Here is a 24,686-nt window from a genome sequence, read left to right as displayed (position 1 = left end):
ACAAATTTTCTCATTTGTGGAAGAGCTGTTACTGCTATGATCATTTGAGAATAATCCATAGGTGTTGTCAGAAACCATGCTGTATGCTAACTAATTTAAGGAGCTGAAAATTGCATTTTACAATTACTTTTAGAAGATGTTATTACTGTCAATGTGTTAAAATAACAAGAGCTCCCATTGCCACCTTGATTTATGGACTTGTGTATCTTGTGGGAAAATTTCCATGTGTTCTGTAAGATTGGAATTCTCAGCATTTACCTGTATGTCCATGTTGAGTGGGAGGGGGCAGAGAGTCTTAATGATGAGAAACATTGATAAATATCACACTCAAAAGGCAGAGTTGCAGAGCTTTGCTCATTTTAGTGTCTCATTTTGAAATAAACTTCTTAGTTTGAGCATTTTGTGCTATCCCTAAAGGAAGACACAATTGCTTCATTAGAATTTTAATGAGAAGAGTTCTGATAGTACCATTTGCTGTACATTATAACAACTGTTACAATGATGAGTTTTACATTCTACTTATGGGTATATTGAAAAGAGAGCAATTCAGATGACATTTTTGGTGGCATTTTATTTCCCCTAAGCTAAAATCTATATATAGATATGGGTAAAAGTGTTGGTCACTTGCCCATGTCTGACTCTTTATGACCGCTTGGACTGTAGCCTGTCAATCTTCTTGTCTGTGGAATTCTCCAGGCACGAATACTGGGGTGGGTTGCTATTCCCTTCTCCAGGGGATCTTTCTGACCCAGGGATCAAATCTATGTCTCCTGCATTACAGGCAGATTCTTTACCATCTGAGTTACCAGTTTATATATATATGAACTTTGGAATCTTTTCAAAAATTTATAATTCAATTATTGGCAGTCGGTTCTAACTCAGAGCAATTGTCAGAGAGCAAAGAAAGTCTAACTAATGTACATATCAAATACTTAAAATATTAAAGTAGAGTAACACAGATCTGTGTGCTGAATAATCCTTTCTAGAATTTCACATTCTACTACATTGCTCTTATAGCAAAGAGTATAGCTAGACTATCTTACCCTATCAAGATCTCTTCATAGAAGATTGACAGTCTCAACTATGATAAGACAAGTTTTTTTTTTTTTTTTAATCATAAAGGATATGGAAGATACAACCTACTTAAATTTTTTGGCAAGTTGAAGATGGAGGATTTTCTTCCAATGTAAACATATTAAATGGTAAACTTACTTTTGGAATGTGCCGTTTCTTCTTCTCAAATATGGCGGCTCAGCGGCTAGAGCAAAATATGACTCATGGTAGGACTTGGTGAATAAACACATTCAACAAGTATATATTGAGCATTAATTATTATTATTATATTTAATTCAGAGAACTATGGTTTACATGGAGAGGCAATGTAGCATTGTTTTAAAGAGATTTAACTTGGGAGTTGGACTTTGTAGTTCTGACACATATTAGATATACGATCCTAGATGAGTTGCAGAATTTCTTTGTACATGAGTTTCTTCATCTGGATGATGGGAATAAACATAGTGTCTACCTTACAGGATCGTTGTGAGGACTAAAGTAGTTAATATATAATATATTTATAGTTATTGAAACTATATGTTGAATACATGTAGTTCTTCAGAAAAAATGATGCTATTATCATTATTGCTACATGGATTTTGACACACACGTTTGGTATATACATGGATTACATGGATTAGGAAAATCAAAATCATTACGTCCTATGATGCTGCCTGAAAATTAAGTTTTCTTATTGGCAGCTTGTGTGCTGCTAGACACACTTATAGAATAGGCAGTTTTCTCTCTTTTATTTTTTCTCTCAGCCTTGTATCTTTTTGTTTCTTTGTCTCCTCTCTTCTCCCAAAAGTTCCCATAGATGCACATACGTCATCATGTGTCACCGACTCTGCCAGCCCTGGTCCCACAAGCAGTTCTTTGGCATGAGTTCTATATCCAACTTTGAATGATTTTCACTTTGAGCCAGAAACTCCGAGCTCCTCTCCTTCCGTCCCTCTTCCTTTCTGGGAATGCTCCCTAGGCACTGTAAGTGCTGGCTTGTCATTTCCTACTTAATTGATGGCTACAGCATCAGGCTCACTGTATGCTGTAAACCCTAATCTTGAATATTGAAAACTGACATAGAAAATCTTTTGGTTTTCTTGATCTCCTGTGTGATTTAATATTTCCTGGGGAAGAACGTGAGCACTAGTCCAAAACCATTTTCTTGATTATTGGTAAATCTTTCCCTGAAAATATTTTTGATAACCCTTCCCGTGAAGTTGTCTAAACAAAGTTAATAACTCCTCCCTTTGTGCTGTTAAGTAATGTTTATGCCTCTTTTTACTGTCGGTTTGACCAGTTTGTTAGGTCTCTTTCACAGAAGAGAGTTTATGCATTATATACCCAACAGAGGGCCCAACACTGCTTTATACACACTATGTGCTCAATAAATATTGGTTAAAATTAATTTTTCATGCATTGGAGAGGGAAATGGCACCCCACTCCAGTGTTCTTGCCTGGAGAATCCCAGGGACGGGGGAGCCTGGTGGGCTGCCGTCTATGGGGTTGCACAGAGTCAGACATGACTGGAGTGACAGCAGCAGCAAAATTAATTTATTTGCTTATCAACCTTATATTCTTCTGTGTTTACCATTTCTCCATAAATTCTCTATCCTTCTAAGGTTGCTTATTCTCTCATTCACAGAAATCTTTCAATTTATTTTTATCTTCTAGGCCTTGCTCTTGGAGAAAGAAATGGTAACCCACTCCAGTGTTCTTGCCTGGAGAATCCCAGGGACAGGGGAGCCTGGTGGGCTGCCGTCTATGGGGTCACACAGAGTCGGACATGACTGAAGCGACTTAGCAGCAGCAGCAGCAGCAGGCCTTGCTCTAATTTGTTATAATTTCTTAACCTTCTGGCTTTGCTTGCTTCTCTCTTTAACCTCAAGATTCATCACATTAGCCCCTTCTCTCATCAGTACCCTGAAGTTTCTTACCCTCTTGTCCTTATTTTGTATATTTCTGATAAAACTTTAAAACTGGCTCTCTATTCAGGCTCCTGAGCAGCAATGAGGGAAATGACAAAACAATGATAATTTCTGCCTTATTAAACTGTGTCATGCAGAGACCCTATTTTGTGTCCCTATCTCCCTGCCAATCACAATTATGTGTGAAAAGCACTTCTGATGTTTGGCCAAGAACTTGAATTTAGGCCCATTCCCTCAGCCTTAGCAGTGAATCTTACTTCCTAATTGGCAGGAAAAGCAGAGGCTATTATGCTTGTAAAATCTTAATATGTTTTATAAACTGTGTCCTGTGCCTTTGTCTGGCAGATTGTGACTTTTTCGTAGAAGATCAAATGGCATTATCATGGTCAGATTTTATTTCAATCTATGACAGTGTCATAAATGTCCACATAGTGTGCTCAAAAGCACCATTTCTCCATTTTCTGTGTTTCTAGATAGTCAATAAATGGCTTAAAAATTGAAAAAAAAAACTTTATTTACATCAAATAGTGAAACCAACCCTCTTTTATGTGCTGTTAATAATGGTGGTATTATTGCTTCTTTTAATAATTTATATTCTCTATATTTCTCTTCATTTTAGCAAAGCATAAAATCATCAGAAAGTCTTTGACAAATTTAGTTATTAATTTTCCTAGATTTCCCATTGGCATATACATTGAAATGCCTTTAAATCTATCCACAGTCTCCACCTAGCTCAAGGAGGGTGAGGCTGTTTTTATAGCAAGTTTTCTATGCATTCCAACCAGCTAATGGTCAGTTTCAGTGGAGAGATGATTGACGTCCCACTGAGTCTTGAACCTTACGTATATGGGCCAATGCACAGTTATTTCTAGCTGAGTGTCATGGTGGCTGTCCATTGTACTCAGTGTCTTATTTGCATTAATAAGACAGCTGAAGTCACACCTACTTGAAAATGCTTGGTCATTAGTGTCTTCCGGTCATCTTCAATCTGCCGAAACTTGGCCTTCAGCCCTTTCATTTGTGTTTCCATTTTTAGGACGTATTGGAAATCTCTTTGAGTTCTCAAGTTTAAGACTTCAATAGATTGGGACATATTCTGAACCTGTTAAACAAGAACACTGGCTGTACATTATTGTCTATACTACTGAGGTATATGCAAAAAAAAAAAAAAATCAGTTTTTTCCACTAATAAAACTGGCAATGCCAAATCCATAATTACATTCCCACAGGACATACTTTCAGAAGGGCAATTCTTCATAAGAAACATTCCAATAATGTAGCAAAAGAAAATTACAGCTAGGCAGGAAATAATAAAATGAACATTCTAGCATTAGAAATGACTAACTATAAATAAGAATTTGATATATCATAATAAATTAAAAAAATAGAATATTCATTTCCAGAGCTTAGTAAGCTTATGATGGCTCAATCTGTTAAATGTTAAGATAAGTTGTTTCTATCAGTACTAACTCTGACATCCTCAAAGTCTGGGATGCTGAGCAATTTTGGGGGTAGTGAAGTGTCCAACAGATCTAGAATGCAAGCATTCCAGTATAGTTACTTCAGGCTGCATGTGATGTACTCCCAGGGGTGAGGCTGAATTGAGCAAGATGAATGGTTGTAGGGCTGGGACACCTCCTAACTTGGAGAGGGTACTGTTGAAGAGACCTGGAAATCCCTTTGCTGTTCACCTGTAACTGTCACAATATTATAAATTCGCTATTCTCCAATACAAAATGAAAAATTTCAAATGATGTGCATCAAGATATGGAAGGATTAGAATACATATTAGGTGGTTGATATTTCTTTCCTGGTGGGTGGTGAGATGTGGGTAAGAAGAGAAGTAACAAAATATTGCAGAAAGATGTCCCTGGTAATTATTATATATAAATTCATCTACATAGAATTATATTTTTACTTACATAAATGAATACATGAAAGCATGGTCAAAAATGGTGGGATTTCAGGTGAGTTTTGCTTCATTTGGGCTTCCCTGGTAGCTCATCTGCTGAAGAATCTGTCTGCAATTCAGAGACCCTGGGTTCGATCCCTGGCTTGGGAAGACCCCTTGGAGAAGGGAAGAGCTACCCACTCCAGTATTCTGGCCTGGAGGATGCCATGGACTGTGTAGTTCATGCAGTCACAGAGTCAGACACACCTGAGCGACTTTCACTTGCTTCATTTAATATATTTTTATCTGTTATTCTATATGCTTTAAAATAAGCATGTATTATTTATGTAACATGTAAAAACTTATTTTCATTGTAAAATTTATGAGTTACAAATAAGAAAGGGATGATTTGTTCAGAGACAAATTTCTGTCATCAGGTAAAGTCGCAGAGCTTAGTGGACCAGCTAGCTTTAAAGAACCCATTGTCAATATATCCCTCAGATCTAGAATATTCAGAAAAGGCAGTGAATTATTCTGCCTTGGCTTGCCTCAGTTCCTCCACTATTTTTCCCCCAGAGGTCTTATTTTTCTGTTTCTCTTTCTGCTGTCTTAATGGATAGTCCTGTTCTTCACAAAACTTGTCTTTCAGGACATACTACAATCTCACTTATATTAACCTAATTGTGTAATGTGTGTGAATAGGAAGCACAAAAATGGCTGTCCTTCTGTAAATTCCATGAGGTTAGATGCTGTGCCTTATTCATACCTCTTACCCCCAAGACCTTACACAGAACCAGGTATGGAATAATTGCTCAATAAATATCTTTTGGGTAAAATTATCTTACTTTTATCTATTGGGTAAAATTACCACAGACTTGTCTAACTCCATGAAACTATGAGCCATGCCATGTAGGGCCACCCAACTCAGGTAGGTCATGGTGGAGAGTTCTGACAAAATGTGGTGCACTAGGCAAGGGAATGGCAAACCACGTCAGTATTTTTGCCTTGAGAACACCATGAACAGTATGAAAATGCAAAAAAGATAGGACACTGAAAGATGAAATCCCTAGGTCATTAGGTGCCCGATATGCTACTGGAGATCAGAGGAGAGACAACTCCAGAGAATGAAGAGATGGAGCCAAAGCAAAAATAACACCCAGTTGTGGATATGACTGGTGATGGAAGTAAGATCTGATGCTGTAAAGAGCAATATTGCATAGGAACATGGAATGTTAGGTCCATGAATCAGGACAAATTCGAAGTGGTCAAACAGGAGATGGCAAGAGTGAACATTGACATTTTAGGAATCAGAGAACTAAAATGGACTGGAATGTGTGAATTTAACTCAGATGACCATTATGTCTACTACTATGAGCAAGAATCCCTTAGAAGAAATGGAGTAGCCATCATAGTCAACAAAAGAGTCTGAAATGCAGTACTTGGATGCAATCTCAAAAACGACAGAATGATCTCTGTTCATTTCCAAGGCAAACCATTCAATATCATAGTAATCCAAGTCTATGCCCCAACTGGTAATGCTGAAGAAGCTGAAGTTGAACGGTTCTATGAAGACCTACAAGACCTACTAGAACTAACACCCAAAAAAGATGTCCTTTTCATTATAGGGGACTGGAATGCAAAAGTAGGAAGTCAAGAAACACCTAGGGTAACAGGCAAATTTGGCCTTGGAGTACACAATGAAGCAGGGCAAAGGCTAATAGAGTTTTGCCAAGAGAATGCACTGGTCATAACAAACACACTCTTCCAACAACACAAGAGAAGACTCTACACATGGACATCACCAGATGGTCAACACTGAAATCAGATTGACTATATTTTTTACAGCTGAAGATGGAGAAGCTCTATACAGTCAGCAAAAACAAGACAGGGAGCTGACTGTGGCTCACATCATGAACTCCTTATTGCCAAATTCAGACTTAAATTTGAGAAAGTAGGGAAAACCACTAGACTATTTAGGTATGACCTAAATCAAATCCCTAATGATTATACAGTGGAAGTGAGAAATAGATTTAAGACACTAGAACTGATAGACAGAGTGCCTGATGAACTATGGACAGAGGTTTGTGACATTGTACAGGAGACAGGGAGCAAGACCATCCCAGGAAAAAGAAATGCAAAAAAGCAAAATGGCTGTCTGAGGAGGCCTTGCAAATAGCTGTGAAAGAGAAGTAAAAAACAAAGGAGAAAAGGAATGATATACCCATCTGAATGCAGAGTTCCAAAGAATAGCAAGGAGAGATAAGAAAGCCTTCTTCGGCGATCAATGCAAAGAAATAGAGGAAAACAATTGAATGGGAAAGACTAGAGATCTCTTCAAGAAAACTAGAGATACCAAAGGAACATTTCATGCTAAGATGGCCTCAATAAAGGACAAAAATGGTATGGAACTAAGAGAAGCAGGAGATATTAAGAAGAAGTGGCAAGAATACACAGAAGAGGTGTACAAAACAGATCTTCACGACCCAGATAATCATGATGATGTGATCACTCACCTATAGCCAGACATCCTGGAATGTGAAGTCAACTGGGCCTTAGGAAGCATCACTACAAACAAAGGTAGTAAAGGTGATGGAATTCCATTTGAGCTCTTTCAAATCCTAAAAGATGATGCTGTGAAAGTGCTGCATTCAATATGCCAGCAAATATGGAAAACTCAGCAGTGCCCACAGAACTGGAAAAAGTCAGTTTTCACCCCAGTCCCAAAGGCAACGACAATGAATGCTCAAACTACTGCACAATTGCACTCATCTCACATGCTAATAAAGTAATGCTCAAAATTCTCGAAGCCAGGCTTCAGCAATACATGAACCATGAACTTCCAAATGTTCAAGCTGGTTTTAAAAAGGCAGAGGAACCAGAGATCAAATGGCCAACATCCACTTAATCATCAAAAATGCAAGAGAGTTCCAAAAAAAAAAAACATCTATGTCTGCTTTGTTGACTATGCCAAAGCCTTTGACTATGTGGCTCACCACAAACTGTGGAAAATTCTGAAAGAGATGTGAATACCTGACCACCTGATTTTCCTTTTGAAAACCTGTACGCAGGTCAGGAAGCAACGGTTAGAACTGGACATGGAACAACAGACTGGTTCCAAATAGGAAAAGGAGTATGTCAAGGATGTATATTGTCACCCTGCTTATTTAACTTATATGCAGAGTACATCATGAGAAACGCTGGGCTTAAAGAAGCACAAGCTGGAATCAAGATTGCCGGGAGAAATATCAATAACCTCAGATATGCAGATGACATCACCCTTATGGCAGAAAGTGAAGAGGAACTGAAAAGCCTCTTGATGAAAGTGAAAGAGGAGAGTGAAAAAGTTGGCTTAAAGCTCAACATTCAGAAAACAAAGATCATGGCATCTGGTCCCATCATTTCATGGGAAATAGATGGAGAAACAGTGGAAATAGTGGCAGACTTTATTTTGGGGGGGATCCAAAATGACTGCAGATGGTGGTTGCAGCCATGAAATTAAAAGATGCTTCCTCCTTGGAAGAAAAGTTATGACCAACCTAGACAGCATATTAAAAAGCAGAGTCATTACTTTGCCAACAAAGGTCCATCTAGTCAAGGCTATGGCTTTTCCAGTAGTCATGTATGGATGTGAGTTGGACTGTGAAGAAGGCTGAACACTGAATAATTGATGCTTTTGAACTGTGGTGTTGAAGAAGACTCCTGAGAGTCCCTTGGACTGCAAGGAGATCCAACCAGTCCATTCTGAGGGAGATCAGCCCTGGGATTTCTTTGGAGGGAATGATGCTAAGGCTGAAACTCCAGTACTTTAGCCACCTCATGCGAAGAGTTGACTCATTGGAAAAGACTCTGATGCTGGGAGGGACTGGGGGCAGGAGGAGAAGGGGACGACAGAGGATGAGATGGCTGGATGGTTCCACTGACTCGATGGACGTGAGTCTGAGTAAACTCTGGGAGATGGTGATGGACAGGGAGGCCTGGCGTGCTGTGATTCATGGGGTCACAAAGAGTCGGACACGACTGAGCGACTGAACTGAACTGAACTGGACTGCAAGGAGATCTAGCCAGTCCATCCTAAAGGGGATCAGTCCTGGGTGTTCACTGGAAGGACTGATGTTGAAGCTGAAACTCTAATACTTTGGCCACCTCATGTGAAGAGGTGACTCATTTGAAACGTCCCTGATGCTGGGAAAGATTGAAGGCGGGATGAGAAGGAGACTTAGACCATGTGGTGGTTGGATGGCATCACTGACTCAATGAGACGAGTTTGAGTAAACTCTGGGTGTTGGTGATGGATAGGGAATCCTGGCATGCTGCTGTCCATGGTGTCGCAAAGTTGGACACGACTGAGCAACTGAACTGAACTGAAAATTGTCTTTGGCTTTTAGTAGCAGTAAAAGGTAACAAGTTAATATTTTAAGAAAAGTGTCTTTCTCCTGTCAGCGGTTAGGCTATAGTATTACATGATCTGAAATATTTCTTAATTTACTATCATTCCTACATTCAGAAAGCTTTGTTTAGAAAAATCTTTGATTCAGCACAAAATTACTGAGGCAACATTGAAAGCCTGGTGACTGCATCTTAGATAAATGCAGTGCTTTCAAAATAATTTTCATCTCTCTTATGGTTAAGCATGAAAGAAGAAAAACCATTTGTATTAAAGAAACACGCTACACATTTAAATGTGGTATTTTTCTATGAAGACAGTCATCATTAGGATGGCCAATATTCTCCTAGGATTTCTGTGTACTTTGGCAGAGTCCATAGAGTTAAGGAAGATCCCCTAGAGAAGGGCATGGCAACCCACTCCAGTATTCCTTTCTGAAGAATCCCTGTGGACAGAGAAGCCTGGTGGGCTATAGACCATGGGGCGGGAAAGAGTTGGACCTGACTGAGTAAGCACGCACAGCACGTAGAGCTATAAACTGATAGACAAGTGAGATATTCTGGATAGTTAAAACACCCTCTCTTTTATTTTGCCTCTAAGTTACCCTATGAAGTTAATTTTCAACTTTATTTGTGTTATGGGAAAATGTACTGAGAGAATTTTTGCTGAGACTTAATTGTGACCTTCAGTATTGAATAATCATGAATAATTATAAGAGCTACATTTGGGGTGTGACAAGAGATGGAATAGTCTAGTTGGGAAGGATGGTTCTGGGCTGCCTTTTGCTTTTCCTGATGGCTGTACCTCAGACTGTTTACTTTCCCACTGGTCATAGAGACCCACTGAGAATCAGTTTCTTGCTGAGACTCGAGACTGGACCCCCAGCATTACACTTGTGGGAAGGAGACTTCCTCCTCTGTTAGTCTGCTTATCACTGACGTACTGTCATTCAGATGCCTTACTCATGTCTCTCTCCACAGTGTGGCAAGCTTATTGTCCCCTTTCATTCATAGTTTTTTTTAAATTCTTTATTTATCCTCTTAATTAGGATAAATGAAATGTCTGAGTCCTTTCTAAACTTAAACACAAATTAACTTAGATTCCCACCCCTATTTATAATTAGCGTCCAACTCTTTGCAGACCCCATGTAGCTGGCCAGGCTCCTCTGTACATGGAATTCTCCAGGTAAGAATACTAGAATGGGTTGCCATTTCCTTCTCCAGGGGATTTTCCTGATCCAGGAATCAAAGCTGGGTCTTCCGCTTTGCAGGCAGATTCTTTACTGTCTGAGCCACCTGAGAGGCCATGATTAGTGCAGAGGCTACTTAAAAAATTAATAATAAAGCTCTACAGTTCAATATGCTTGGATAGTGTTGGGGTTAACACAACTAAACAGGGATTTCACTACTGTAGGTCTCCACGGAACCTTTAGTATTGAACTCTGTGATGGAAATCTTCAAGAGTGACTGGTGTTTAAAATTATTTTATTGGAAGGATGTCACCAGCATCCTGTTCCAAAAATCACATTTTAGGCAATATTGACCTAGACAATGGAAGTATGTACAGAGAAGCTAAATAGCTGACAGACAAACTTTTTTTAGGTAAAAGATTTTAGCTGGGACACACTAAGGCCTGATGTATTGTAAAACCAATTGTAATCTTTCTAATATTTAGAAGTATAAATGTACTTGTTTAAAATATTTTACAGAGCTTGTATTAAATAATTGTGGGTACCACCAGTGGCATTTTGAATGACACTGGCATGGTGTTAGAAAATGCAAAGTTGATCTGGTATGGATTCACAGTCTACTGATTGACTGACAATGATAAGGTTTTTAGCCTCAAAAAGCATCATTTTCCTTTTATGTAAACTTAGAAGGACATCTGTCTGCTATGAAATTGGAATGGAGCAGATACAAATATAATAGATGGGAACTATTGTTATTAATATTATTCTTATTACGAGTGTTCCCTTATATGATTAAATCAATCCTTTGGTTAATAGTGAAATGGGCTGCTTAATGGTCATGCTTCTATTTGCTGTCTGGTACCTTGGATATTTGTAAAACTATGAAGTCAGCAGGAGCTTCCCTGGTGGCTCAGATAGTAAAGAATTTGCCTGCAATGCGGGAGACCCAGTTTTTATCCCTGGGATGGGAAGATCCCCTGGAGAAAGAAATGGCAACACTCTAGTATTCTTGCCTTGAGAATCCCACGGACAGAGGAACCTGGCAGGCTACATAGTCCTTGGGATCGCAAAGTGTCACAGAGAACTGACTGAGCCTCTGACCCTTTCACGTTTTCAGAGAAGTCAGCAAGGGACTGGCTCAGTCTAAACAGAGAATGCTGATTTCAGATACGCTTTCTTTGGGTCAATGCAGCAAACCAGTGCTATTTATATTCTTCAGGTCACTGTGTATAGTGCATACAATTTACTATTCTTCTGTTGCCATAAAACTACCAAATGGTGAATCTGATAAACCTAACTTGGGGTGACCTTGATACTGTTAATGAATTTTGTCTTTTGTCATTTAGGTATTGCTGAATTTTTTTTTAATGTCATTTTCTACAATTTCTTTAAAACTAAACAAATTGCCTATTGAATGGTGTGGTCATATACATTTCAGTGATTGCTTTCAGTCAGTTACCTTTAGTTGTACTCGTCTTGCCTCATTCGTCCTTCACAAATTTTAGGTTTTCTCATAGCTCTGGAATACATTTCACTCTGGACACGTAGAGAGTATTATCTACTTCCTGACTTTCCCAGTTTATTTGAATTTTTCAACTGATTTTTTGAGGAAATGTCTATTTTTAGATGTGTGTATGCAATAATATACTTAAAATAGTAATACAAATAAGGCAATCATGTCTAAGAAAAATTTTCTCAACAAACGTGTAGAAAGAAGATATTTTTTGTGTGTAGAAAAGAGGATTGGAGTAAAAAGTAATCTGAGAAGAAATGCAAACTAATAGAAAAGCAAAATTGGATTTAAAAGATTAAATCTTTTTACCAGCCTAATTAATTTCCTTAGTAACCAAACAATACTAAACTATATGTTTCAATTTTTTTCAGATATATAAAGAAAATCTAGATTGGAAAATAATACACAAGAATAACCATAGTTCATATGTCATGATTTCTAACAGTTGATAGCTGGAGTCATTAACTTGAATGACAATTAAATTTGCTCTTGTCTGGGAGAAAGATTTTAAAGGAACAGGGAAGACTGGATCTTGTTTAAAAAGAGTCTTAAGAAAAGAGAGCAAATAGATGATGATAACTCCGAGGATAAGGGCATCAGAAAGACTAATCTCTGTATGAAAATGAAAAAACTTAAAATCTTAGGGCATCAAAACACTTTCAAATAGTGTACACTGAGGAAAGTTATTTTATTTATGTGGCAGTGGAAGAGAGTTACTGCAGCTTAAATTCCATAAAATAGGAATGTCTGTATTAACAGATTCAGTGCTTTCATTTTTCTAGTTTCTCTATTTTCTGTTAAAGCTTCCTATTTTGTGCCGTAATTGTGTAGATGATCATGGAAATGATATTACACAGAGTGAATTGTTGAGCATGATATCCTCTGAAAACACATACTACCTAATTTATCTTATTATCCCCAAGAGTATTTAAAATTCAAATACGTTGTCATCCTTCCATGAGTCTGGCCACTCCAGCTGTCCAACTATATTCAGGGACTGACACTGTGAAAGTCTGAATGAGAAAAATTGAAAGAACCATTCATTGTGTTTTTTTTTTTTTTTTTGTCCCTAAACTAAACATAAATAACCTTTCATGAGATGACTTTCATCTGTGAAAGAGAATAAATCAAGGGCATTCTGCATTTGATTGTTATGGATCCAGCTTAAGTAAATTATATGGAGAGAATGCTCTTGAATGAAATTGAAGAACTTAATGTTCAAAGGAATGACTTAAAGGATGATGATAAATATTTAGAATTATTCATTATCTGTCCAAATAGCTTGCATATTGTATGCCATTATTTTTACTTCCTTGCAAGGTTGCTAACGAGATCCAAAAGTATGAGCTCAAAGAGTTTAGTGTGATCTTGAGAGTTGAGGCTAAATTTCTGACATAGGAATAAGGCTTCGTACTATTTTTTTTCTTCAGGGGAGATCAAATGGATGTTTAGAAATATGATGGAAATTATATTAGCGCAAGATTCCAAACAGTAAAAGTCATAAATAGAACAGTAGAGAAGGAATCTTGTGGTACTGCTTCCAAGGGGGGAAAAATTGGAAGACTCCTCCTTACGCTAACCTGCTTTCCCATATTTCCTTTATAACTAATGGTAGATTTCAGTAAGAATATTCACAGGGGACAGAGTACACCTACCTTTTCCAGCAGCTGGCGAAGCTGCCTGCTTTTGGCATCCCGGGAACACAGGTTTTGTTCTGGAGCAACCACTGTGCAAATGCATCGTCCATCAGGATCCTGTGCTGAGCTATATACCTGCCACCCTTCTTTGGGACTAATCTGAGTCTGAGGAAACCAACAGCAAACATACAAAACACATAGAGAGTTAAAGAGAGCATGAGTTTGTATAATTTTAAGCAAAGTATCTTTTTATTTTTAGTTTTTCTCTAAATAGTTTTCTCTTAAATAGTTTTTCTCTAAAGTTAAAAACGAGATTGAACAATTCAAGTAGGCAGCACATGTTCATTCATTTACAACTTCCTTTTCAATGGCCAGAAGGAGACTCTACCTTTTTCTTTTGGTTCCATATTATTGATTTTGATTGTGTATCATTGATTATTTATCCTACACCACTCCCTAATGCTTTCTGTCATATTTGGACATTTTGATGCAACTTTAGAAGTATCTGCTAAATACTTAGTCACATATCACCAGTCTTTCTGTATAAGATCTGTTAGTTTGTCTTTTTCAACACAAATGGTAATTAGTAGTATATATATATATTTTTTCTGATTACTGTTCATGTGTTCTGAAGCAAAATTCTCTCCCAGAGAGCTTCCTATGTATTGAAGGGTCAATTATTACTAAAGCTAGAAAGGTATCACATGAAAATATAGGGTAAAAGTAATTAGACCAACATTTTTTCACAAAGGATATAGAGTTTCAGAGGAGTTAAAGACAGTATTTTGGCAGAGGCCAAATTACTCTGGCAATATTGATCTTCCCAGATTACTTTTATGCACTTACCACCTGCCTCCCTAGAAGCTTATCTCAAAATGATGTTTCTGTTCTACTGCAGTCTGCCCCCTATTTCTGTTTCTAGTTTACCCCCTGTATCTTCCTATAAGAAACTTCTTTCCATCCAATGGGTCTTGGTGTGTCCTGAACGCATGCTCACCTAGATTCACACCTTTGTATATTACCCTTTTTGTTCTCCTATTTGAAATACCTCCTTAATAAACCTTTAGTTATTCAGCCCTTATGGTTTCCCCTTGGGTTTCCCTGGTGGCTCAGCTGGTAAAGAATCTGCCTGCAATGCAGGAGACCTGGGTTCGATCCCTGGGTTGGGAAGATCCTCTGGAGAAGGAATGGCTGCACGCACTAGTATTCTTGCCTGGAAAATTCTATGGACTGTCTAGTCCACAGGGTGGCAAAGAGTCGGACATGACTGAGCAACTTTCAGTTTCACTTTATGGTTTCCCTGGTGGCTTAGTGGTAAAGAATCCACCTGCAGTGCAAGAGACGTGGGAGACATGGGTTCAGTCCCTCGGTCAGGAATATCCTCTGGAGGAGGAAATAGCAATCCACTCCAGTATTCTTGCCAGGAAAATCCCATGGACAGAGGACCCTGGCAGGCTATAGTTCTTGGGGTCTCAAAGAGTTGGACATAACTAAGCAGCTGAGACTGAGACATGGTTTCAGCCTCTTCTGAAGGATTGTTTGAACTATTCACTAGGCAGTTAATATGCATTGTGTAGTAGTATTATCTATCTTTCTTATGTCTTGTTTAAATAATTAGTCTATATCCAACTATGGGATATATTGGCTATTTCCTGTCTGCTATATTAATTACATTCTATCAAGTACAAAAATAAGTAACTCATTTTTGCCTAGTTATTTTTCAGAAGAGCTGTGCTTTGAGCATAGATTCGGCATTATACAATCAGAAATTGTAGTTGCCTTGATGCAGTGCTCAAAGAGGCACTCTTTCATTCCTCCAATTGCTGAGGGTATCAGTGGCTTGACCCTCAACTGAGTTCTCTTTGGGATTTGCTGAGGCTGAGGAATGCTGCCTGCTCAAGATTTGACCCTATTCCAAGGGACAAGTCAGATGCATTGACTTGTTAATGGAAGGATACAATCAAGGATGCCAAGAATCAGGAATAATAGTTATTCCCATTTCGCAGAAGAGAAAGTTAGTTAACCTGCCTAAGAAAGTGCAGCTTATATGTCATAGAGTTTTGTATGAAGCAAGAGTGGTACTGTTCAATAGATTGAGAGCCACATGGATAATTTTAAATTTTCTAGTGGGCAGGTTTAAAAAAATAAAAGGGTATAAGTGAAATTAATTTAATAATATATTTTATTTAACCTGATATATATAAATATTATTGTTTCAACATGTATAATCAATATAAAAATTATTCATGAGATATTTTACATTGTTTTTCCTCCTTTTTTGTACACTGCTTGAAATTGAATGTGCATTTTACTCTCATGGCATACCTTAATTTGGCCTAGCCACATTCCAGTAGCCACAGTGGCTCCCTTATTAGACTGTATAGACATATTGTCTTGCTGTTAATTCCCATGTTATGGCCATATTAATATGATGCTGAACATCTAGATAATTATTCTTAAAGGTCAATCATATGGATACTGAAAAAACTACATAACAAATGTTACATAGACAGACTATCCAGTTTGCATCTGAGTTTCTTTTTCCTGTGAAAATACTAGATAAATTGGTGGGCCTCTTTCTAGCTAAGCTCTGACTAAGTTCTGCAACTGGGATTTGAAATTCTCCAGCTTTTCTTTGCCTTCTCCTCTATGTTTTCCAGGCAATCCACATAAAAGGAGGTATTTCTTAAATGATCAGGAGAAGAGAGAGATGCATTTTGTCTATAAAAGAAGGTATTTAAAGACTCAGGCTGAAGGGACTAGAATAAGGGAGGATGAAAGAAGGACTGAGGTGGGGTTAGAAACAAGGAGGTACGTGGTGACCAGCAGAGAGCTATTTTGCATAATGCTTGGTGTAATTGCGCTGGTGTGTTTGCCTAAATGTATACTGAAGCACTTTACTTGGTAGGAAGCAGATTCTTACGTGAACTCAGCCAGGCTGAACTCTCTACACAGAGCTGCTGTGGAATCTACTGTCTTGGAATTTGCAGAACAGATATACTCTCCCACTCTCTCCCAGGCCACAGCTCATCACATACCATCAACCAACACGCAGATTTTTTTTTTTTTTTCCCAAGAGGTTTAGAGATAATCACTACAGAGTGCTTAAAGTCATTCCAACACCAATCATGCAGAAGCTATAAATTTTAAACTTATGAAACTCAGATGTCATAGTCCTTGTCCTTGGTCTGTAATAGAAAGCAACTGATACCAAACCTACCTTTTAACCTCCTTTTTCAGATAATTCATAGAAGTATCCTGTGCTGCCATTTATTTCTGGGGTGTTGGACTCATTACCACTTCTTTATTTTTTTTTCCATTCCCCTTACTCCTTCTTTCTAGCATTTATGCTTAACTACTGATTAAGATAGAAAAAATGTACTTAGAATTATATATGACTAGAATAGATAGGATCTTAAAGATAGTCTTTTTTTAATTAAAGAAGAAAAATGCAAAGAGGTTTTCTACAGAATAGGGATAGGTAAAGCTTAGCAGAGTACTTTTAATGATATAATTAAAGGTTTAAGCTGAGTGACTGTATGGAACAAATATATCTTGACATAGGTCCTATAGTTTCAATTAAGCTGCTCTTGACATTGGACACAAATCTCAAATGTGTCAGAAAACTAAGGCTTCTCACTAGAATGTGTTTAGCTTTTGTATAAAGGAGAAGGGGCCACACAATTATAATACTAAAATATCTTTAACAGCAGTGCAAATACTGATTATTAAACCTGGCAGCATTAATATTGATGTTTGCTTGCCAGGTATTTGGCTAACTAGTGAGGGGCTTATCACATCTGGGCAAGGTGTCAGTTGCTCTCTGAAATGAGGGAAGCAGAAAAGGTGAGTAGAATTTGATGTTCTTTTATCATTCTTCCTGAAGTGTCAGCTTAATAAGAATAGACTCTGGTCTTGTTTGTACGTTCAATTGTCTTCTAAGTATTATTGAAAAGAACCCTGGCCTTATCTATACAGATTTAGTTTGAATGATCTCAACTTTGGCAGCTTACCTCTTTGGCAAGAAAAGGTAACTCAAAAGAGAAAAAAGCTAGTGTAAAAGATGAGGGCTTGACAGCTGTGTGGGTTTGATAGAGATTTCTGTGTCAGGTTTAGTGATGAATGAAGGAAGTTTTGTGAGTAGCTCTAGTGTTCTCATTTGTGGCACCCATATTGGCATTGAAAAGAGGGTAAAAATAAAACCAACTAAGACCTCAGGTAGAAAGTTTAGATGGGTTTTAGATACCAATGAGAAAAGACCTGCTCCCATTTTAACTTAAAAAAAAAAAAAATGATTCCTCAAGTGTCAACATGAAACTCATGTAATAGTAACAGCAAACATTTATGGAGCTCCTAGTCTTCAGTTGGCAGTTCACATGCATTACTCCCTTTGAATATCACAGTAACTCTATGGACCAAATGGTATCATTCTGCCCATTTTATAGGTGGGGAAACTGTGAATTTGAGACAGTAAGAAACTTGCTCAAGGTCATGATGGTGGTAATCAGCAGAGCTTGGATTTACATATTTGCACAGTCTGGTATCAGAGTTTGAAAGTTTAACCACCACACTGCACCACCAGTTGCCTGAAATTCCCTTTCTTGTATGGTGAAGATGATCCTGATAGCATTTTCTGAACTCCCAATGAGCTGACTGCTTGGACCTGGAGGGTGCAGAGGTTTATTACTACCCAAAGCATTGCTATGCACAGTGATTACTGATGCAGTTCTCTTTGAACCTTTTGTGTTAATTAGAAGAACTAAATGAACTATTTAGCAGTTTTTAATATTACAAAACTCATGAAATATTTAAGAATGCTCTAAAGAGGAGAATTAAAATGATATTTTTAACAATCGGATTTCAAGTTGGGGTTTTTTGTTTATAATTTAGTTACAAACCTATGCTTTATAAATATAAAGCTATTACTGCGTGAGAAGCTCTCAGAACTTCAAGGGCTTTGTAACAGAAAAGAAAGATCCTGAAGACTGGGGTAAAAGTAAAAATATTGTATATTTCAGCATATTTTTCTTTTTATAAGATCCCTTCTCTTGTACTTGTTTCACTTCTTTTGAACCACTGATCCTTAGGAATAGGCATCATCTTATTTATGAGGAAACTGAAATTCAAAGAACTTGAGCAATTTTTTTTCCAAGTCACCCATTAAGTAAGTGGCATATATGGGACTTATACCAGTTTCTCTCCAGTTTTCAGCCCAGAGCTATTTATGTTTATGCCCTGCAGATAAGCGCCTTTGTCCATTCACCAATAGCTGAAAAAGCTGTCTGTAGAGGTTATGTACCCAGGCAGGTGGAGGGTATTATCCAAACTGTGGAAACAGGCAGCAATTGGAACTCTACAGGAGTGGTTAGCAGTAGTCTTGACAGGACACAAGTGCAGGGGCAGGTGAAGGCACAGAATTCTGACCCTTTGAAGAGGATAGAATCAACTAGTTGCACATTGCTAGGTCTTATGTTTTATGCTGAGTGCCTGGGCATTTCTTAAAAGTACAGATGGAGGCAAAATGAATAAGGTCTTTAGCTACTAAAAGTGGTGTACAGGCAGGGGAAAATAAAGTAGGAAAAAAATCTGTTTACTAAAACCTGTTTGATTTACAGTAGGAGATACCTGATGCATTAGAGGAGATACCTGATGAAAACTTCTTATAAATTTTCTGTTTGGGATACGTTTGGTTTCAGATAATGAAATGCGGTTTAGCATGCTAATGGCTTTAGTTGTGGGGAGCAAAGAAATGTGAGGACAGAAATTACAGAGATGCTGACAGACCATGCTAAAAGAAGCTGTGTTATGGAGGATGTGTTAATAAAGATGTCACTGCATTGCAGTTCTCTTCCCATTTCTTATGAGACTAGTTGGAACTGAAATAAGAAATGTATGTTCTTCACTGAAGACAACCTTAGAGCTCTACGAAAAACAACCATAAATACAGAACAAACAGTTAAAAGACTGAAGGCATCATCAAAGTTAGGTTGGTTGGTCATTTCTGCTCCTATTCTGGAAATCACAGTGACAGAGTTGGGAAAGACTTAGAAGTCAAACCAGGAACTGTCTGTCCACTCAGTGGCACTTCTGTGTATTCTGGTTGTGTTTCCACTTAAATTCTACAGGATAGGAATTTGTTTTTCATAGGCAGCCGATTTCATTGGTGGAAACCTGAAGGAATGGATCTCTTTGTAATTTTCCTCTTTGGGCCTACTTCTTTAAGTACTTAAACAGGAATAAATCTACTCTCTTACCCACTTTATAATACTACTCTACAAAGGCAATTATCACGTTCTCTGTGTCTTTCAAGATTCACCATTCTGTTCTCTCATCCATCTCCTTAATGTGTTTAGTTGGTCTTTCACAAAATGGACATTGCCTAAGGATTTGGGGGAGTAAAATAGTGATACAAAACAGAGAAGTCAGATATTTTCGTCCAGAACTGAAAATAAAATTGGTGAGTTAAGAAAGCTGGAAAGCTTTGAGAGTTTGCGTTAGGTAGTCTACTCATTTTCCAGAACTTAAAAGTGACTGACTCACTGAAGGAGTTATTTGTGAGGAGAAGCTATTTGAAGATATAGCAAAACAAATCACTTATGCCCAAGGTCCCCTCGAGGCCTCTTCCTACCACAGCAGTGGGGCTGGCTGAGAACAGCTGGTGTGAGCCGAATGTCCTGTGCTTATCTAATTGCTCTTTACCAGGTTCTTCCTGGTGTGGAATCCACAGCATGGGGGATTTCTCAGAAGCTCAGCCTCAGGGGGAAGTTACTCTGCATCAGAGAGATGTGCCAGAGGGAACCTGAGCTTTTTCAGAGCCAAGGCTTTGCCTTTGCAGACAACAGCTCCTCCAAAGGCTGGAACAATTAGAAGGAAAAGAAAACAGGGTCAAAGAGAAGGATAAAGGCATGTTTCAGGATTCTAAGAGAAACAGAGAGCTTTTTCCCCTAATAAGGAGCTGTGTTTAACTTACTAACAAAAATATCTTGGAAATTTAAAAACCTGTTTAAGCTTTTGAGCAAGCAAATGTATACTACCTTTTTCAGAGGTACATGCCATAAGAAGGCTTAATTGCCTTTAATGATTAAAACTCTTTGTATCTTATTTTTGTTTATTAAGGTCTTTTGAAACTACCATTTTAAAGAAAGACCATATCCATATTTGTGTAAATCTGCATTTTTTGCCATCTGTGCATCCCACGGACTCTCATAAAGCAAATTTTAAGACCTACACTATTTATTTGAGCTGGTATCACCAACTCAATGGATAAGAGTTTGAGCAAACTCCAGGTAATAGAGAAGGACAAGGAAGCCAGGTGTGCTGGGATCATGGGGTCACACAGAACTGGACATGACTGAGTAACTGAACATCATTTATTTATTCACTCATTCATTCATTTTGGGGGATGTTTCAGGCTTATACCATTTGTACCACCTAAAGTGAATATAGATAGAGTTTGAGAAGGGCTGGACATCATAGCTCTGCTTGCTAGAAAGGGAATTGTCTACTGGGTAGAGAGAATCTCATGTGGCACCAGGGTCCAGGAGGAATAGGGTGAGCAAAGGTGTGTGAGATGACTTCCCTGGCCAGGAATGCAGTCAGGTGGCTTGCTTCCACCCTTGGCTCTGTCATTAACCAGAGATGGGAACTCTTTTTAGTTATGTACACATTTAGACTGCAAGTCAGTCTTCCCACTTGCAGAATAAGGAGGTTGGATTAGATCAGTCATATTTCCAGCTAAGCTCCTGAGAGTTTTAAGGTTCCCATGGAGGTATTTTGATCAGGGAAGGGGGTTGATTATGTGGGGAGGGAACAGATGGTAGAGGCCCAGTAAGGCCTCCCCTCCCCATCATTTATATTTTGACCCATAACCTGTTTTATATATTAGATTTCTACTTCAAGATTCATTCAACAAATATTTATTCTGCATGTATTATATAAGTTTCAACTAAAAAAAAAAAAAAGAGGCACCACTGCCAAAAGTAGTGCAAAAATAACTGGCCTGGATAGTTTCTAAGATCTTTTCCAGTGTTAACATTTAATGATCTTAATCTAGGAAATGTATATTCATTCGTTTTTCACCATAGGAATCCTAAGATATGAGCAATTATCTTATGTAGTTAAGATGGAGAAAGTACTTCTGTAAAGTTTAACATTTCTGTGAAACCTGCACATAGAAACATACACACTCACTGGCATACACTTTTGCAACCTGATTTCTCCATTCTAGTGAATACCATGGGGAAGGCAATGGCACCCCACTCCAGTATTCTTGCCTGGAAAATCCCATGGACGGAGGAGCCTGGTAGGCTACAGTCCCTGGGGTTGCCAGAAGTCGGACACAACTGAGGGACTTCACTTTCACTTTTCACTTTTATGCATTGGAGGAGGAAATGGCAACCCACTCCAGTGTTCTTGCCTAGAGAATCCCAGGGACAGGGGAGCCTGGTGGGCTGCTGTCTCTGGAGTCGCACAGAGTCGGACACGACTGAAGTAAGTGACTTAGCAGCAGCAGCAGAAATGAATACCATAGTGTAAACTTCTCTGAATTCTAGTTTGCTTTTTGTCACTCAAAGTAAGATTCAGTTGTGTCAGAACATTTGTAGGCCATACCAATATTTTTTATTTTTCAACCAAGATTGCTAATCAGAAAGTAAAGGAATGAATTTACTTTAAACTCAAAAAAGAGTAAGAAATCCTAAAAGAATCATTTATGATTTTGGAAAGTTGATTCTCCTCCATCAACAACAAATAGAAGATAACCAAACCAATATCTATAGATGCAAAAGATATATATATCAGAACCAAGGTACCATGTTTGAAATATAATTTATTCATGAATTGCTTAAATGGTTCATTTCCTGAAAGAGTTAATTCAAAAACTAAGTAGTTAGAAATCACCAGGTACTTGAACGTTTAAGATACTTGGTTCGGTAAATATTAAATAGTTTACATTTCTTTGTTTTGTCATTGCTTATTGTTGCCACATCAATAAGCTTGTGTTATATGCTTTCTTTATAACTGCGAATAATCCCTTTTACATCCTTCCTGCCACACACATCATACAGGGAAGGAGGGCATTCTCAATCATGGAAACACTGAGGTGGCTGCAGTGACTGGAGGGAGGTTAAAATGTGAAAGCAGGTCACAATGTGCCTCACATGTGCTCTCTGGTGCCCTGAGCACTGGGTGTAGCTGGCAAGTTATGCAATTAGTTTGATCTAGTCTACTCAGTTAATTATACATTGATTGATGGAGTAATTATTAGTAGTAACTGAAAACAGGTCTTGAAGGTGAATTGTTTTTTTTTAAGTATCTGACTTCTGTTGGAGCAGTCCAATGATAAAACCAGATTAAAAAAAGTAAAGGACTCTAGGACTCCAAATACGAATGCTTTCTGTAATTTTTATTTGCTAACACAGAAATTGTTTTTCTAGGATATTCCTTCTATTTTAATTTGTAACCCTCTATTTGACAAAATAATTTTTATTTGAAACATTTTAGGGTATTGCTAACTAAATCATGTTTCATAAACTATGAGAAAAGACATTTGTTATAATGTGGGAAGGGTTAAAACAATATTAATGAGAAAAAACTATAGGAGGACAGGAGTTAAACTTGTGACAGGAGAAATCTTTATGAAACAATACAGGGAGATGATTTTATCAAGTAAGTTTTCTGTTGTTCATGATTGTTAGCTCAAAAAAAAAAAAAAGGTGTTTTTGGTCAGGCTTTAAATTGTTGAGCTTTTTAAAATTATTATTCATGTATATTTAATAGAGATTGGTTTCTCCGACTGAATACATTTCAGACAATCACAGGAATTGAATTCTGAAGAAGAGCCTGCTGTAGGAAAACTAGATTAGCTAGAATACACTCTGTAGCATGCTCTGTAGGACAAATTATGAGGATTTTACATATGTTAAAAGAAGTGAAATCATAAGAAACAAAACATACTTTAAAAAGAAAGAATCCTTTAAAACCTCAGAATAATATAAACTAAAGCTTTTCATTAAGAATTTAATGAATCTAGTATTTCCTGTCACAGTTAATTTCTCAGGCAGTTGATTTATTCTTTGATGTAACTTTTAAGTGTTTATAAAAGAATAGCCATGAATATAGTTACCACATAAATACTGTATCGTTGAAGTAGACCTATGAATAGAGAAGCAAAATCTCAGCCTTTGCAGTTTATTTAAAAAAAAAAGAAAAGAAAAAAAAGCCCACTGTTTTAATGCACTTACTTCCCAAGACAGCCAAACCCACCGGAGTGACTTACTAAGGTATCTGGCGTTGATAGCCTCGTGGTGTTCAGTCCTACCAAGGATGGGAGAGTTTGGGACATCCAGTTTGAGATCATTGCCATGGTACTAAGCACAGCGCCAAGCTTCAGCAGTGGAAGGCTCATTGCTGTGGAGCTAATGAGTTTTCATAGTGACTGATTAAGATCCTGGTGCTGGGCTGGCAGCGGGAGGCGTGACTGCAGCAGCCACATCCACGGCATGAAAAGAGATCAACTTCCCCAGCTCTAATCACGCGGGGAAGCTCACAGAACCTCTTTCCCCCACCCTTTCGGGAAGTGCCCTGTTCTTCCTTTTCCTCCTTTACTGCGTACTTTGCTGGATCATCAGACAAAATATTCTTGATGGGGCTTGGTTGGTAATTTTTAGATCATAAGGATAAACGGAGGAGGAAACTTGAGCTTTTCCTGCTCCACTGTAGTCAGTTACCATGAAGAGTTCTCTCACTGCCTCTGGGATTTCTGTTGGGATAATCAGCTGTTCCTTATTCTTCATAAAAACAGCAACAAAAAACCCCTGTTAATTGAGGTCTGTCACAGCACACGTTTCAAACTTCAAACTTATTGTCTACAGATTTCTCTGAGCATGGAAAAAATGGTTTTAGACAAAACATGAAAATAAAATCTGCAAAGAATATCCAAGATCATTAGATACTGTGTAAGAAATTATTTTTTTTAATATAGCCTAAAATTAGCACTGATGCTTCTTAAAAAAATTGTCAGAGATTAATAGCTACTGCCTATGGAGGACATTGCCCTAGGCATATTACATGTGAATAGAGAGAAAAGGCAGC

General features: G+C 37.9%; 1 protein-coding gene across 2 annotated transcripts in view; it reads right to left on the bottom strand.

Moving 5' to 3' along the window:
• The window catches only part of OLFM3 (olfactomedin 3), a 47,819-nt gene extending 23,819 nt beyond the window's left edge, over positions 1–24,000 (bottom strand). Inside the window, exons 1-5 of one of the 2 annotated variants that reach the window (XM_068965729.1) lie at positions 23,855–24,000; positions 21,998–22,006; positions 16,497–16,523; positions 13,614–13,749; positions 3,928–4,083 (exon numbers count right to left, since the gene is read on the bottom strand). In XM_068965729.1, coding sequence (XP_068821830.1) covers positions 3,928–4,083; positions 13,614–13,749; positions 16,497–16,523; positions 21,998–22,006; positions 23,855–24,000 — 474 coding nt within the window. Of the gene's footprint in view, positions 1–3,927; positions 4,084–13,613; positions 13,761–16,496; positions 16,524–21,997; positions 22,007–23,854 lie in introns of both variants that reach the window. The other variant, XM_068965730.1, reaches the window with a different exon arrangement.
• Positions 24,001–24,686: the final 686 nt, after the last annotated feature.

This window comes from Capricornis sumatraensis, chromosome 2, assembly GCF_032405125.1.
Source record: "Capricornis sumatraensis isolate serow.1 chromosome 2, serow.2, whole genome shotgun sequence".
Classification (NCBI taxonomy): Eukaryota; Metazoa; Chordata; class Mammalia; order Artiodactyla; family Bovidae; genus Capricornis; species Capricornis sumatraensis.
Note: the sequence above shows the minus strand (reverse complement) of the source record. Positions and strands in the feature narration are given on the sequence as shown.